At 33.7% G+C, this 15224-nt stretch overlaps 2 protein-coding genes across 13 annotated transcripts; both read left to right on the top strand.

Annotated features, from left to right (window-relative positions):
- Positions 1-713: 713 nt before the first annotated feature.
- On the top strand, positions 714-4638 carry LOC115699084 (uncharacterized). The gene is made up of 4 exons (XM_030626305.2): positions 714-1546; positions 2128-2283; positions 2389-3072; positions 3221-4638. The coding sequence occupies exons 1-4, from the start codon at positions 1202-1204 to the stop codon at positions 4322-4324; spliced, it is 2289 nt and encodes a 762-aa protein (XP_030482165.2). The 5' UTR covers positions 714-1201; the 3' UTR covers positions 4325-4638.
- Positions 4639-7922: 3284 nt separating this feature from the next.
- Positions 7923-13389, top strand: LOC115701512 (probable protein S-acyltransferase 1). 12 transcript variants are annotated; one of them, XM_061102516.1, is made up of 7 exons: positions 7929-8600; positions 9152-9331; positions 9734-10039; positions 10155-10376; positions 10910-11150; positions 11250-11365; positions 12887-13389. In XM_061102516.1, the coding sequence occupies exons 1-6, from the start codon at positions 8487-8489 to the stop codon at positions 11333-11335; spliced, it is 1149 nt and encodes a 382-aa protein (XP_060958499.1). In that variant the 5' UTR covers positions 7929-8486; the 3' UTR covers positions 11336-11365; positions 12887-13389. The 12 variants fall into 12 exon arrangements, 9 of the variants coding, with proteins under 9 accessions (XP_060958500.1, XP_060958499.1, XP_030485189.2 ...); XM_061102515.1 differs by lacking the exon at positions 12887-13389 and adding an exon at positions 12571-12832 and having other exon boundaries at positions 7930-8600; XR_004008561.2 differs by adding an exon at positions 12571-12689 and having other exon boundaries at positions 7931-8600; positions 10910-11365.
- The last annotated feature ends 1835 nt before the right edge of the window (positions 13390-15224 follow it).

The following is a 15224-nucleotide window of genomic DNA, read 5'->3' as shown; positions in this document are numbered from 1 at the left end:
GGGTCTGTGGTCTGGGTCCTAGGTCCTGGGTCCTAGGTCCTGGGTCCAGGTCCTAGGTTTGGGTTCCGGTTCGGGTCCAAATCTTAGATTTAGGTTCGGGTTCAAGTCTCAGGTCCGGATCAAATATTGGTGTTGACCACGAATTATTTGTAAATATTATACACAATTTATTATAAATTAAATAATACAACATACATTGTATTAAAAATTTTAATCATAATAATTAATGCAATACATTACTTTATCTGTTATTTATTATTTAATATAATACTACCGTACCAAACCAATCCTAAAGAACTAGTAAATTTTATTTGTTGCTTTTTAACAGGCAATATTTTGTACGTGTCAATAAATCGCAGTGTCATTAAATTTTTAAATGTTTATATTAATTTTCATAAAGTGCACTGGCTTATAAATATTTTTCTCGCTCTTTAATTATAGCCCAGAAAAAATCTCATCCACATCAATAATATTTAGAAACCTTTTATAATTGTTTATTTATTTATATATGTTTTTTTAATTTTAAGAAAAAACGAGGTCAACTTCAAGGTTTCTACGCCGTTTGATATGGGAAAAGATCCACGTAATACCCTTCACCGTCCGATGTGGCATAATCATCGTCATCCTCCGACGACTTTCGTTTTCTCACAAAAAGAAAATAATAGTAATTATTATTATTATTATTTTTAAGGAAAAATAAATAATTAAAAAGAAAGTTTTTCATTTTTAATTTCCACGAAAAAACATAAATAAATATTAATAAAATAATAAAAACCTTAACCCAAGGCCAAGGGTTGGGAGAGAGTGGAGGACCAAAGTAAAGTCATTTAAACCAAACATACCTATCTAACCCTCTCTCTCTCTCTCTCTCTCTATGTTTTCAACAGTTTCTGTTTTCTCTCTCTTAAATTTCGACTTCTTCTTTCTCTCTCTAAGTTTTTATTCATACCAAAAACAATAACGGCATATTCCTGCCCATTTCTTCATCTCTCTCTCTCTTTTTCTATACCTGTTCCAAGCTTTTCTCGGGATAAATACTAGACAAACGCAAAGAGTACAATTTTCCCATACAAAATCATTCTTGGGATTTATCATTTTCATTTTCTCGAGTAGATTTCATCTGGGCATTTGAGGTTTTTGGCTTCCGAGGTTGTCGTTGTTATTTAATTTTTTTTAATCTGGTTCTGGGTTTTTAGCGAGAATGGTGGTGAAGATGATGAAGTGGCGTCCATGGCCACCGCTGCCGGCGAAGAAATACGAGGTGAGGCTTGTGGTTCGGCGGTTGGAGGGTTGCGATCTGGTGCGGGAGGGCTCTGGTGGGGAACCGGGAAAGTTGACCTTAGAGATTCGGTGGAAAGGACCCAAGATGGCCCTCAGCTCTCTCCGGCGACCGGCCGTTAAAAGAAACTTTACTAGGGAAGTTGATGCTTCTTCCATTGAAAACGGCGTCGTCGACTGGGATGAAGAGTTTCAAAGCATCTGCTCTTTCTCACCCTATAAGGACAATGTGTTTCATCCTTGGGAGATCGCCTTTACTGTTTTCAATGTTAGTTTCTTTTTCTCTCTACCTTTCTTATTCTGGGTTTTTTTTTTTTTTTTGAATTTGGTGGGTTTTCATTTTCTATGGAGAAAATTCGAGATTTTCTTTACGGGTTTTTTGATTAGGTGAATTGAAATATGGGTGTTTTATTTTTTTTTATTTTAGGTTTTGAAATCTTGAAAATTCTCGACTAACAATTCTAGTATATTTGTACAGGGTCCTATTAGTGTCTTTTCTGAAATCAAAGAGTCAATTCAACTTAAAATGGACTGATGTTAGGTTTGAAAATGGATTATTGTGATGAGTAGATCCGATTGCTGTTATTTTACTTTTCTAACGACGATTTCTTCATTGATTTATGGATGGAGAAGGAAATAAATTTAGTAGTGTGGGTTATGGAGATTTTGTTTTCTGGGGTGTTTGACTTTTGACTGTTAGGAGTGACTAAAGGGTTTTGAATGGGAAGTATTTGTCTTCTATTTTTATGCCAAGTTCAAATTTTATGTATCTAAATCGTTTCTGATTTTAAGAAGATTTATTTGGTATGATATAAAAATTACTGACTTGATTTTCATCATATAAATCAGGGTTTGAACCAAGGATCTAAGAACAAGATTCCTGTGGTTGGAACAGCATTGGTAAACATTGCTGAGTTTGTTTCAGCTGCTGAAGAGAAGGAGCTTGAATTAAACATCCCCCTTACACCTTGTGGGGGTTCATCTGAGCCTTGTCCCACACTTTGTGTATGTTCTTTCTCTTTGTAGACTTTTAGTCCTTATGGTTGCCTCGGTTTTATTACCCCATGAAATTTGACATTTTCTGATCTTAGAATTCCTTAAATCTTGCAGTTAACGCTGAGCTTATTGGAGCTGAGAACTTCACATGAAACTGCAGAGCCCGTAGAAAGATCAATTGTTCCTGCTCCATCACCAACTCGATCGGTGGAAGCTGTTTCAACAGAAAAAGACGAACTCTCTGCTCTTAAAGCTGGTCTTAGAAAAGTTAAACTTTTTACGGGCTATGTTTCTTCCAGGAAAGCTAAAAAGGCATGTCGTGAAGAAGATGGTAGTGAGGGCAGGGGCTCTGCCAAAAGCGATGGGGAGTATAACTATCCATTTGACTCAGATTCACTCGATGATTTTGAGGAAGGAGAATCGGATGAGGGAAAAGAGGATGCTACAGTTAGGAAGTCATTTAGCTATGGAACTCTGGCCAATGCAAATTATGCTGGAGTATCATTTTACTCAAGTGCAAGGATGAATACGGAAGATGAGGATTGGGTGTACTATAGCAACCGCAAATCAGATGTGGGATGCTCAAAGGTTGAGGATTCATCTACATCAGTCTCTGAAACACCCTTAATTTTAGGCTCAAAGCGTAGCTTGCTGTCATGGAGGAAGAGAAAGCTTAGCTTCAGGTCCCCTAAAGCCAAGGGAGAACCCTTACTAAAAAAGGGTAATGGAGAAGAAGGTGGTGATGATATTGATTTTGATCGTCGACAACTTAGCTCTGATGAATCTCTTTCTCTAGGGGTGAGAATTCATTACCATTTGCTTTCTTTATTTGATGCACTTCTTCTAGTGCTCTTAAAGTGAGTTATGTTAGATTCTAAATTCTTGTGCTTATTTTAAGAAATAGAATGTTCTAACATAGCATTGGCATTGGCAACTATTTATACAGCGGCATAAAATTGAGGAGGATTCATTAGCAAACAGATCATCAGTTTCTGACTTTGGGGATGACAGTTTTGCCATTGGCAGTTGGGAGTATAAAGAAGTAACAAGCCGTGATGGAAACATGAGGCTTCAAACCCAGGTCTTCTTTGCTTCCATTGATCAGCGAAGTGAGCGGGCAGCAGGTGAGAGTGCATGTACTGCACTAGTTGCTGTTATTGCTGATTGGTTCCAAAACAACCAAAACCACTTGCCCATCAAGTCTCAGTTTGACAGTCTAATCCGAGAAGGTTCTTTGGAATGGAGGAATCTCTGTCAAAATGAGACATACAAGGAGTTATTTCCTGACAAGCACTTTGATCTTGATACAGTCCTACAAGCCAAAATACGCCCCCTTTCTGTCGTTTCACAGAAATCGTTTATTGGGTTTTTCCATCCTGAAGGAATAATAGATGAGGATCGGTTTGACTTTCTACATGGTGCCATGTCCTTTGATAACATTTGGGATGAAATTAGTCGCGTGGGTTCTGAATGTGTAAGCAGTGGTGAACCGCAAGTTTTCATTGTCAGTTGGAATGACCATTTCTTCATTCTCAAGGTGGAACCAGAGGCATACTACATTGTTGACACCTTGGGGGAGAGGCTATATGAAGGCTGCAACCAGGCCTACATCTTGAAATTTGACTGTAACACTGTAATTCACAAGATGTCAAATGTGACACAAGGATCGGAAGATAAAACAACCAGCGAACAGCAGATTGTGGCTACAGCAGCAGAAACCAAGAGCCAGGTGCTTGATGTGAACGTGTCCTCCCCAGTAGTTGAGGCACTGGAAACCAAGCCAGAAGAACCAATGAAGGAAGAGGAGGTTGTTTGTAAGGGAAAGGAGTCTTGCAAAGAGTACATAAAGAACTTCTTGGCTGCAATTCCTCTAAGGGAATTGCAGGCTGATATGAAGAAAGGATTAATGGCATCCCTTCCTCTTCATCAGCGGTTGCAGATTGAGTTCAACTACACCCAGTCTCTACAGCCATCACCTGATATTTCATTTGCCGAAGCGGTGTCAGTTACTCGACTAGCTGAAGTTCCCATAACTGAGTGTGCCACCTAAAATGTATATTGTTAGGAAGTGTGATTACTCTAACTTGTTTTTTCTTCACTCTTGTTTTAATCACATGTATGTTCTTATGTGAGTTGGATTAACTGAGAGGAAACTGTCTAAACCTTATTCAGTGTAATGAAGAGGGGTAATAGGGTTGAGTCTATCTTAAGTTAGAATGGAAATGAAAAAAAAAAACATGTTTTGTAATATTTCCAATTTTGAAGCTTTGTTCTTATCTGTATCTGCCTACTAAGTGTGGCAACTTCCTTCAATCTGTAAATGAACACCTTTTACTCCAATTTAAGCAATGCTTACTTCTGATATTTACTTTTGTTTGGTATTCTCACTCTCAAAAGATTCTCTTTTACTTTTGCAAGAGGGTCATGTGGATAATAAGTCCAAACCCATATTTTTGAAGCTCCAATTTCCCATGGCTCTTGGATTTGACACAAGGAATCTCAATTCTCAACAGGGCTTCCATTCCATTGGATTCTGGCTTATTTGAATTGATATTCCATCCACCATTTTTCTGTATCCTAAAAGCTGTAAAGGTAAACTAACTTTTCACTTTAAGTAATGAAAGAGAAAAGAGCAGCAATCTTTCCAAGTTTGGTGTACAAAGTATATAAATCAAAAGATTCTTTTACAATGCACACTTGTTTGGAAATTTTTTAAAAGCCTTGCACGTTCAGTATAACTTTGAATATATCTCAACATAAAAACGTTTCTATTAGGCTAATAAGATATCTCCAAGACGTTACTGATTTATTCCCATGAACATGCACTAGTCCACAATTGTGTTTGTTTGTTTGTTTTCACAAACCAAGTATGTCCAAAAAGTCCCAATTCATTTTCTTTGGCCTAATCTCCAAAATTGACAGCCAAAAACAGCTGTGGACAAATCATATTACCGGTTTTTTTTTTTTTTTTTTTTTTTTTTGTTGAAATAGTCTTTATTTGTTGGCTTTAGTGACTTGTTTTTAGGCTAATTAAGATTTTTGCCACCTGAATTTTGACATGTAACAAATTATGTTCCTTGAACTTTTAAGGTCGTTAAAAATGTCCCCTAAACTATTGAGATTGTTAGATTTAAGAACTTTTGTCTAATTGCATCCAATTTTACTATTCCAGTGATTGTTTATATACTAAACCATACTCTCTAAACTTTGATATCTACCAAATCACTCTCGAACTTTGATATGTAATAAATCATGGTCCCTGAATTTTCATCTATGTTAGACTTTTTCATTTAAAAAGTCCTTAAATCTAACAATCTCAATAGTTCAGGGAGTATTTTTAACGACTTTAAAAATTCAGGGAGCATGATTTGGTACATGTCAAAATTCAAAGGTAAAAATCCTAATTAGGATTGTTTTTATTTACTAACAAGTATTATGATCATTGTTAAGGGGGAGAAAAAAACTTACTTTGACCTCCTCAAAGTTTTAACTTTTAAGCTTAATCTAATCTATTTCAACATCTTAAGCTGACTTTCTAAAGTGGACCTGAAAAGGAAACTCCGTTTGTGTATATATATGAAAGTTATGTATGTATGTACATGTTATATGGATGGTGTTAAATCATGTCTTTAAGAACCCACCAAAAAGCTTTTAATTTGATTTTATTTTTTAATATAATAGTTTTTCATTCCTGTATTCTTATTATATAAACTAACAATAATAGTCAAAAATCTGAACTAAAGGGACCTTTACCATCATTTTAGTTTTGGCCGGGTTCCCTCCATTTGACTTTAAATGACTCGTATGAGTAATAATCAATTGAGATAAATGACAATTTGGTGATGTTTACTGAAAATTGATACTCGGCTTTGTGGGGCCCAAATTCAGTTATTATGTTGAAAAGCCCTAAAGTCTTATTAGGGGAGGCTAAATGAAGACTAAGCTTGCATAAGCCCAAAGGGTTTAATCCTTAAACAAAGATTTCAACCACTTCTTGAGTTTGGTATCTGAATTAATAGTGGATTTGGGTTCACTTAACCCTACAAAACAAGGAGATTTTTCATTTTTATGTTTTTTTAGCATAGTTTACACAAATATGATAATTTTCAAAAAAAAATTATTTTGTGGGGAAAACTTAAAAAAATGTTAAAAAAAAATATGGGAGAAATATTTTAGAGTAATTGTGACAAGATAATTCGAAATTAGAAAGATTGGAGGAAAAAAGAGTAAATTAATAAAAAGATAAATATACATATAAAAGATAAGAAGGTTCGACCAGGTAACTATCTTAGGGTAACAGGATGATTAGCCAATTACAGTAACCAATTAACTTAATATGTTGTTATTAAAGATAACTTATGGAAAAGAATGGGAGATTCTCCAACAAGTCAGCTTACTTGATTCAAGTCTTACAGAGGGTGGTTTATTGTGATGTTGCCCCCTCACTTTGAAATAAACTATGGAATAGTAAAATTCTAGAGCGACATAAAGTCTTGTGGTGGTGTATTTTGTCTCATGCGTTACCGATCTGCTCGATTCTTAATAAAAGATTCTGCTTAGTGGAGACAAAGTGTCCAATTTATGGGATGGAGGAAGAATTAATGGAACATCTTTTTCTCACTTGCAACTTGGCCTTCCATCCGTGGAGGTCGTCCCCTTAGGGAATTTATCCGATTGCACGCACTGTTAGTTGCATGTGGGACTAGGTAAAGTTTCTCTGGGGTTTAAAAGTTCAAGGCATCAACACTGATGAAGTTTTTTTTTTACGCTTCATCGATTGTCAACACCATATGGCAGGTTCGAAATGACAAGGTACACAATAATAAGTTGGATAATGCTAATTAGTGCATTAACTCTATTCATATATCTTTTACAGATTACCGTGCTTCACTGTTCCCTAATCTTGCTCCGATTTTGTTGGATGACTGGCACCTTTCTCTCCAAGAGTGACTCAAACTGAATTGTGATGTTAGGATAGGACTGAAAAGCATGTGTATTGCAGTAGTGACAATTAACCATTTTGGAGAGGTGCTCTGGGTGCATACTAAACAGTTGGATTTCGCTGATACTTTGTGTGGGGAAGCAGCGCCTATTGCTTAGCGTTGGATGTTGCTAAAGATAAAAGCCATAAGTTTGTAATTGTGGAGAACGACTCCAAGGTGGTTGTCAATACTCTCAAAGAAAAGGATACTTGTTGGAGGTTTGTTGATTATGCCTCATTTTGTAATAGGTTTTTTCCGTTGTATTATTTCCAATATTAGTAGAATAAGTAATTTTGCAGCTTATAATGTGGCTAATTTACGCTATAGGCTGTGTTAAGCATGCTTCTTTGACAGAAAACACACTCTTTTTCCATGACAACAGGACTGGACTATAAAGGGCGGGGCGGTAAGCTCTCTATCTTTAAGGATAATTATACTTGTAACTTATGGTATAAGTAAATTATTTTTGAAAAATATGCAAAATATAATTAATGAAAATATTTGTAATAATTTTTATATTATCGAAAAAATATTTACAATAAAAAAATTAAGAAAGATAAATGTTTTGGAATTTGGTAATTAATAATTAATAAGATTGGGTAATAATTTCTTTTAGGAAACAATAAAAACAAATAAATTTTTGAAAGGATTAATAATAATTCAAAAATAACCATTGTGAAATTATTATTATGATGTAATTATATGAAAAATAATAAATAAAGAAATAAGTCATAATAGTTGGCTTTTGATGCAAAAAAAGCGCATTGGCTTAGAAATGGTTAGAAAGAATGAAACAATTACAACAGAGAATATGGTTGTTTGTTAAGAGAAGAAAAAAGAAGAAGAACCAAAGAAGAAAGAAGAAGAAGAACCAGAGAAGAAAGAAGAAGAAGAAACATAGTCAGAGGAGTCAGGGGCAGGGGAAAGGGCTACCTAAGGCCACGGGCACGGGCACGGGCACGGGCACGGGCACCCAAGCGCCACATTTCCATTTTTCTCTCTATCTTTTCTAAAAAACAAAAAGAATAAAGATACAATTTTTAACAAAACACTCCTTTGATCTTGTATAATTCCCAATACCCATTACCCAAAACATCCTTAATCTTATGTTTATGGAATTTTTTTTAATCAGATTGAAAGTGGGTATTGGTGAATAAAGGAGAATTTTGTATTTGTTATTGTTATCAATTTTAATAATATAAATAATTGAAATTTAAATAATTAAAAAAAATGAGAAATAATAGGGAACAAGGTTGGAGATGCTCTTCCCATGGTAAGAATACAGCTATAGCTCCTCCAAAGCCCAATCTTCATCGCCTCTACCAAGTTTGGAAGGGTAACAATGTAATGTTCTTCTTCTTCTTCTTTCAAATGTTTTATAAAAATCTCATCTTTATTTGTATGATGATTTTGTTGTTTTGTTTGTTTTTGAGAAATGAAATGAGAAATGCATTCATTTCTCATAAACTTTGATCATATCTTATTTTGTCATTGCTTTTATTATTGTTGAATTGTGTAAATGTTGGAAATGATTGAAGCATGGATTTGTTTATGAAGCATTGAGCAAAATCTAGTACATTGTTAGGTAGATCCTCTTAAAGATTCAAATCCTTAACCACATTAAGCAAATTTTTCATAATGTTTCATTGAATGTATCTTCTAAAGGGATGTGTGCCTTTGTTTCTTCTTCAAAAATAGTTTCATTTCATGTTTCAAATTGACTTGTATGCGGAAAAACGAGTGCTAATGCCCCTAGATTTGTATTAGTATTGTGTGTTTCTTAGCATGATTCTTATTGCACCTAGGTTGCTTCTAATGACTGTTGAATGTGCTTGATTGTACATGTTAAGTTGCTCAATCTCTATTAAAACTGACATAACTTCTTTTCATGCTAGAAATTCATGTGTGGTGGAAGATTAGTCTTCGGCCACGATGCTGGATCATTGTTCTTAACAACATTCTTAATTGGAGGTCCTGCCATAACATTCTGCATAAGAATGATTGTGATGAGCAAAGGACAAAATCCATTCTTTTTCTACCCTGTACTAATTGGAGGGATTGTCCTCACTCTTTTGGTTGGTAAATTGGAACTCTTCTTCTACTATTCATTTAAGAAATAATTGCGGCATAAGTACCTAAAATTTTATATTTGTAACCGGTATAAACTCAATAAGTATCCAATGTTCGTCAAACTGTAATTTTTATTCAGTTTCGTCAATACAAACTCCATTTTGAGTTTATTAAAAGAAGATTTAGACGTAATTCATAACACATGTTTCCGTTTAGACCAATGATTTAGAATTTGGGCCTTACATGTTTCCTGTTTAAGATAATAACGAAGTTTGTACTAACAAAACTTGTGAAAAATTACACTTTTACTAATATTGAGTACTTATGTTGCTTATAAATTCAAAACTTTGGGTATTTATGTTGTTTACACTTTTACTAATATTGACTTGTCAATGGTTTTTATGCAGGTTTTTTGTTTTCTGTTCCTAACATCGGGTCGAGATCCAGGAATAATCCCAAGGAACACACAACCACCTGATTCAGAAGAGACATTTGAAAGTACCCCATCAATGGAATGGGTGAATGCTAGAGTCTCTAATCTAAAAATACCCCGAATAAAGGACATGAAAGTAAACGGTCAAACAATAAAGGTGAAATTCTGCGACACATGTTTGCTATATCGTCCACCACGAGCTTCTCATTGTTCAATTTGCAACAACTGTGTTCAGAAGTTTGATCATCACTGTCCATGGGTTGGCCAGTGCATTGGATTGGTAACTTATTCTTTAACTCTTCTATTTTAAACTGTTATGTTATTAAAGGTGTTATCCTTGATTGACTTTGCCATGAAACTAACTGCATTTTTTCACCATAATCTTGTCATTTCAGCGCAATTATCCTTACTTCATAATGTTCATATCAACATCAACCATTATGTGCATATATGTATTTGTGTTTTCCTGGATCAGCATTCTTCGAGAGCGATCCAACATTTGGGTTGTCATGTCTCGTGATATCTTATCGGTTATCCTCATAGTGTATTGCTTTATCGTCGTCTGGTTTGTTGGTGGACTTACATTTTTCCATTTCTATCTTATTTGCACTAATCAGGTAAACCTTCTCCTTCCCTTATTGGTCATGTTTTGTTGCATTGGCTCATTAGTTGGAGAAGTTCATTAGCAAGTTTACTTATTTTCTAAGAACTCAACTTGACTGATTAAGCTTGAAGATACATTTTAGTGTGATATTAGATTCTGATTGTTTACTTGTAGTTCAAGCCATTCGAAGTTCTGATAACTTCTTTTGTTAAATGTTTTGCAAATAAAGTTATCTTGTTATAATGCTAATCGTATTATTAGTAGGAGATGTCCCTATTGATGTTTTGCCTATTTTGTTGGGCGATTTCCATTAATGAAGTTGCTATAATATGATAGAGTAAACTAGTCCAAAAATTTCAACAGTTGTTACCATAGGATCATTCATCATCTTAGCCTTTACTCATTCACAAGATCATTTTGCTTTATCTATCTCTAATGACATTATTTATTTCATAATAACATGATACTCATAGAACCATGTTTTTGATAATGTAGCTTGAAAATTTCGGTTTCAAATGTACTGATTCTGTTACTATTCTTTTGCAGACAACATATGAGAATTTCAGGTATCGATATGATAAGAAGAAGAACCCTTTTAACAAGGGGATATTTGGTAACCTTAAAGAAGTCATGTGCACTAGGATCCCACCTTCAATGATAAATTTCCGAGCATGGGTGACAGAAGAGGATGATGCACTTTCAGAATCCGTTACCACAACAAGCGAGAGAGAGTTTACTGAATCGTTGAAAGACATAGAAACGGGAAATAAATTTAACAAGGATGATGGTAAAGAACTTCCATTTATTTTGCAGGATTTGGATTACAGTGCTCTACATGATAACATTAAGAAGAAGAAGTTGAATTCTGGTTCTATACCTATAATAGGTCAAGAACTACATCCACAGTGGAGTTCTGCTGTTGGAAGTAGTACTAGCTATAATTACAGGACAAAAGAAACCTCCATTAGCTAACATATTGCTGATTTTCAAGGGAAAAAAAAGGTAAGCTTTTTTCTTGTTTTCTTTGTTTCTCTTTTGTACTTTAGATTTATAGATATTTCTATACTTGTGAGTGAACCCTTTTCTATAATAGCTCAAATAGTCAGGCATATGGTTTATTCCTTCGAAGTCTGAAGTTCGAGTCATTTTTTTTGAGTACCTACATAACAATTGTTGTAGTGTTTTGGTCTACGAGTTTAGTAAAATGAAAAGAGAGAGCTTATAGACCTTCATAAATTACAACTCTAATAGACTCTTACAAAGTAAAAATACTTGTGAGTAAACTCTTTTCTCTCTTGGATAACTTAAATAGTCAGACATATGGTTTGTTCCTACAAAGTCTGAGATTTGAGTCCTTTCTAAGTACATACATAACAATTGCCTTAGTGTCTAGTCCCTGAGTTTAGTAAAACATGAAGAAAGAGCTTATAGACCTTTATAAATCACAACCCTTATAGACTTCTCCAAAGTAAAGATACTTGTAAGTGAACATTTTTCTCGCTTGGATAGCTCAGATAGTCAGGCATATGGTTTGTTCCTACAAAGTTTGAATTTCGAGTCCTTTCTGAGTACCTACGTAACAATTGCTTTAGTGTCTTGGTCACCGAATTCAGTAAACTCACAAATCACAACACCTAATAATAGACTTCTCCAAAGTAAAGATCTCCAACCCGCTTCATGGCTAAGAAAACTCCCTAAGAGACCTTAAGACTGTATAACAAAATTAGAACTTTTATGATTCTTTAACAAGAAGGCTTGGTTAAAATAGAGATATCTCTGAAATTTATTATTTCCTTGGCTTTTGGAAGACACAATTTGTCCCAAAAAATCCAATGAATGTAAACTAGGGATGATAAAATAACCTTAAACCAAATCTATTTGCATGGTGGCATGCATGAAAAAATGCTTATAAAAAAGCAGTGTCACGTCACTGTGTGTAATAAATAAGAGAATTGCTAAAGAGTACTATTGTGCGTAGCACTCTCTTTGATGTTATACCGCTATTGGTGTAAGTGGCGAATCCCATATAACTTTCCTGAAAAGATGTCATGTGAGTCAGGAAGACTACTTTGCAAAGAATTATCAAAACGAAAGTTATTACTTGCAAAACAATACTTGAATATGAATTGTTGATCGTTAGTGATATATTTTCAATTGTTTCAAATTATTGATTGGTTTTTATATATACTAATAAATGGTTTTAACAGAGGCTTAGTTCTTCAAAGAGGACATGTAATGCCATGTTAGACAGATTGAAAAACAACAGCTTTGATGGCTTGATGAACTGAAACTAAAGAGGAATTAATGCATTCAAGATGAAACTCATGTAATTATATGTATTTATATATGTATATGTATGTATATATTATATGTAGTGCATTAAAAAAATAATAGTTGAAAAATGATAAACAAGCACTATGTGTTCTACTCTTCTATTATTGTCTTCAAATTTTTTAATCTTATTTTCTACTTTAATATTCAATATTGAGAATGCTCATTGAATTGGAATAAGTTTGGCAGCAGATCACAAAATCTTGGTGATCTTCTCTATCTAATGAATGGGGATTCCGCTTTGAAATCGTCCGCCCTGCACCCACCCCCGAGTATATGCTTCAGCAGGAATCACACAAGGGTAGATCGATACAATAGAAAAAGATGGTAAAATGCCCAACCCAGCAGACAAAGTACATTACATAGTCCGTTTTAGGGATTGGCGACTTACCCATTTAGTGACTTTGGCGCTGGACGTTCCGAAAATAGGTACTATCAGGTCGAGTGAATTCAGTAATAGACGTCTGTTGGTATTCCAACTTCCCTTCTCCTTTCAGGGCCTATCCGAAAGAGATTCTTGGTCGTGAATATCTGAATAGGATGGTCAATTTTTTTTTTTTTGGTCAATTAAATTTGTGCCAAAGCTGAAATTAACAGATTCATGTAATATTTCGCCAACTAATAATTTTGTAGTATTTTTACCAAATAAGATTGTAGTATTCCACTTTGTTATATTTGGATAAGTTTGTTGGTTGTATAATATTTTCTTTAATTATTTACAACCCATAATTCCTATAAAATAACTAGGATTATTAACAAATGATTAATAATAGTTAAGAGGTATGATAAATATCTTTTGCCAATACAACTTTTTTAATAATATTATTTGTCCTTATAAAAGACAATTTCATAACAAAAATAATATTTTGCTCAAAAATAACAACAATAGTATTTATCATTTTTTTGGGGTCAATCTTATAATATTGTAAATGAAAAATTATATTAATACTTTGTTACAAAATACTTTTTAAAATTACAACAAAACTTTGTTGTTATTTAAAATTATCACAAAATGTTTTGACTTTTTATATATAAATATATATATTTAAATCATTACTCTCAATATATATATATATATAAACCCATTCATCAATTCTTTTTTGTCCACTAACACTTAAGATCATAATTGTTTATTAATGACAATATCTAACTAATTTAACTTTTTTTTATAAATAAAAAGGGATCACTTTGGTATAGATTTTTTCCCCACCCCTTCAGTTATTCTGACAATCTCAGAGACAATATGTTGATTATATGGGTTTCATACCTCAGTTTACCTTAATTAAGTTATCGTAGTCACTTTAAGAGTTTTTATCACATAAATGACACCACCTCCGGTAAAAATCAAACCTTTCTTTAATCCCTTTCAAGTAGAGATGGAAATTGGTCGGTTAATGTACGGGGAATGCAATCCCCGCCCCCATCCCCGCTACCTATTTATACCCCCATCCCCGCTCCATCCCCGTCTAATAACCAACGGATTCGGGGTAGGGGAATACCCATCGGTTATGGGGAACCCATCGGGTATCCATTAAGGTAAAATGAAAAAACAAATTAATTTAAAATAATTGAAAAAAATAAGTTAAACCAATATTCTCACAAATATTTATTATGCATTCATAATTCATAGAAGATAAAAAATAAACCTACTTAAAAAAAGCATAACCTAATAGAAAATAAAAACTAAATATGTGTCAAAGTTTGAAAAAAAAACAAAAAAAATTATATATATCTATATCGGGGTCGGATATGGTGCGGATAGTATTATCCACGCCCCCGCCCCATCCCCGCTTCGGGTATTGAAATTGTCCCCCACCACCGCCCCATTAACCATCAAGATGGGGAATCCCCACCCCATTAGGGGCGGATCCCCGCAGTTACCCATCCCGCGGTATAAATTTTCATCTCTACTTTCAAAAAGATCAGTTGGAGTGGGTTTCAAACCCTTGACTCAAATAAGGAAAGATGCCAGTAAAAGTAATTCCTATCACTACACCACACAATACGTGGTTAACTAATTTAAATTTAACACAAGAAAATTAACCTCACTCAAGTGGCATATACACAAAAATTAATAATTTTAAGAAATTTACCTGCAATGCAAAATCATGAATTCATGCAATAATAATGCAATAGGACCTTAAGGCATAAATAATTATTGGGAATTAGTTATCACATTGTTATTCTAGTTTTCAACATCAAAAACCAAAATTTGATATATGGTATAATGATAATAATATATATATATTTTTTTTATTTTTTGTAAATGGCATATAAGAAGCTGGCAAATGATAATGATGTGTTCATGATATATGGCTAATATTAATTTAATTAATAATTTAAATACTATAATAATTATAAAAACTTGATTAAGACAAAAGAGTTTAAATACTAATATTGATTAATTATTTGGAAAACAAAGGTCTCATTGACTATAAACAGATTTAAACAATGTGGGCTTCATTATGTGTACATATGAATATAAATTAATTTAACTTAATTAATCATCAATTGAATATATAATCTACAT

The sequence above is a fragment of the Cannabis sativa genome, chromosome 8 (assembly GCF_029168945.1).
Source record: "Cannabis sativa cultivar Pink pepper isolate KNU-18-1 chromosome 8, ASM2916894v1, whole genome shotgun sequence".
NCBI lineage: Eukaryota > Viridiplantae > Streptophyta > Magnoliopsida > Rosales > Cannabaceae > Cannabis > Cannabis sativa.
The sequence above is the reverse complement of the archived record's forward strand: the minus strand, read 5'-3'. Positions and strand labels throughout refer to the sequence as shown.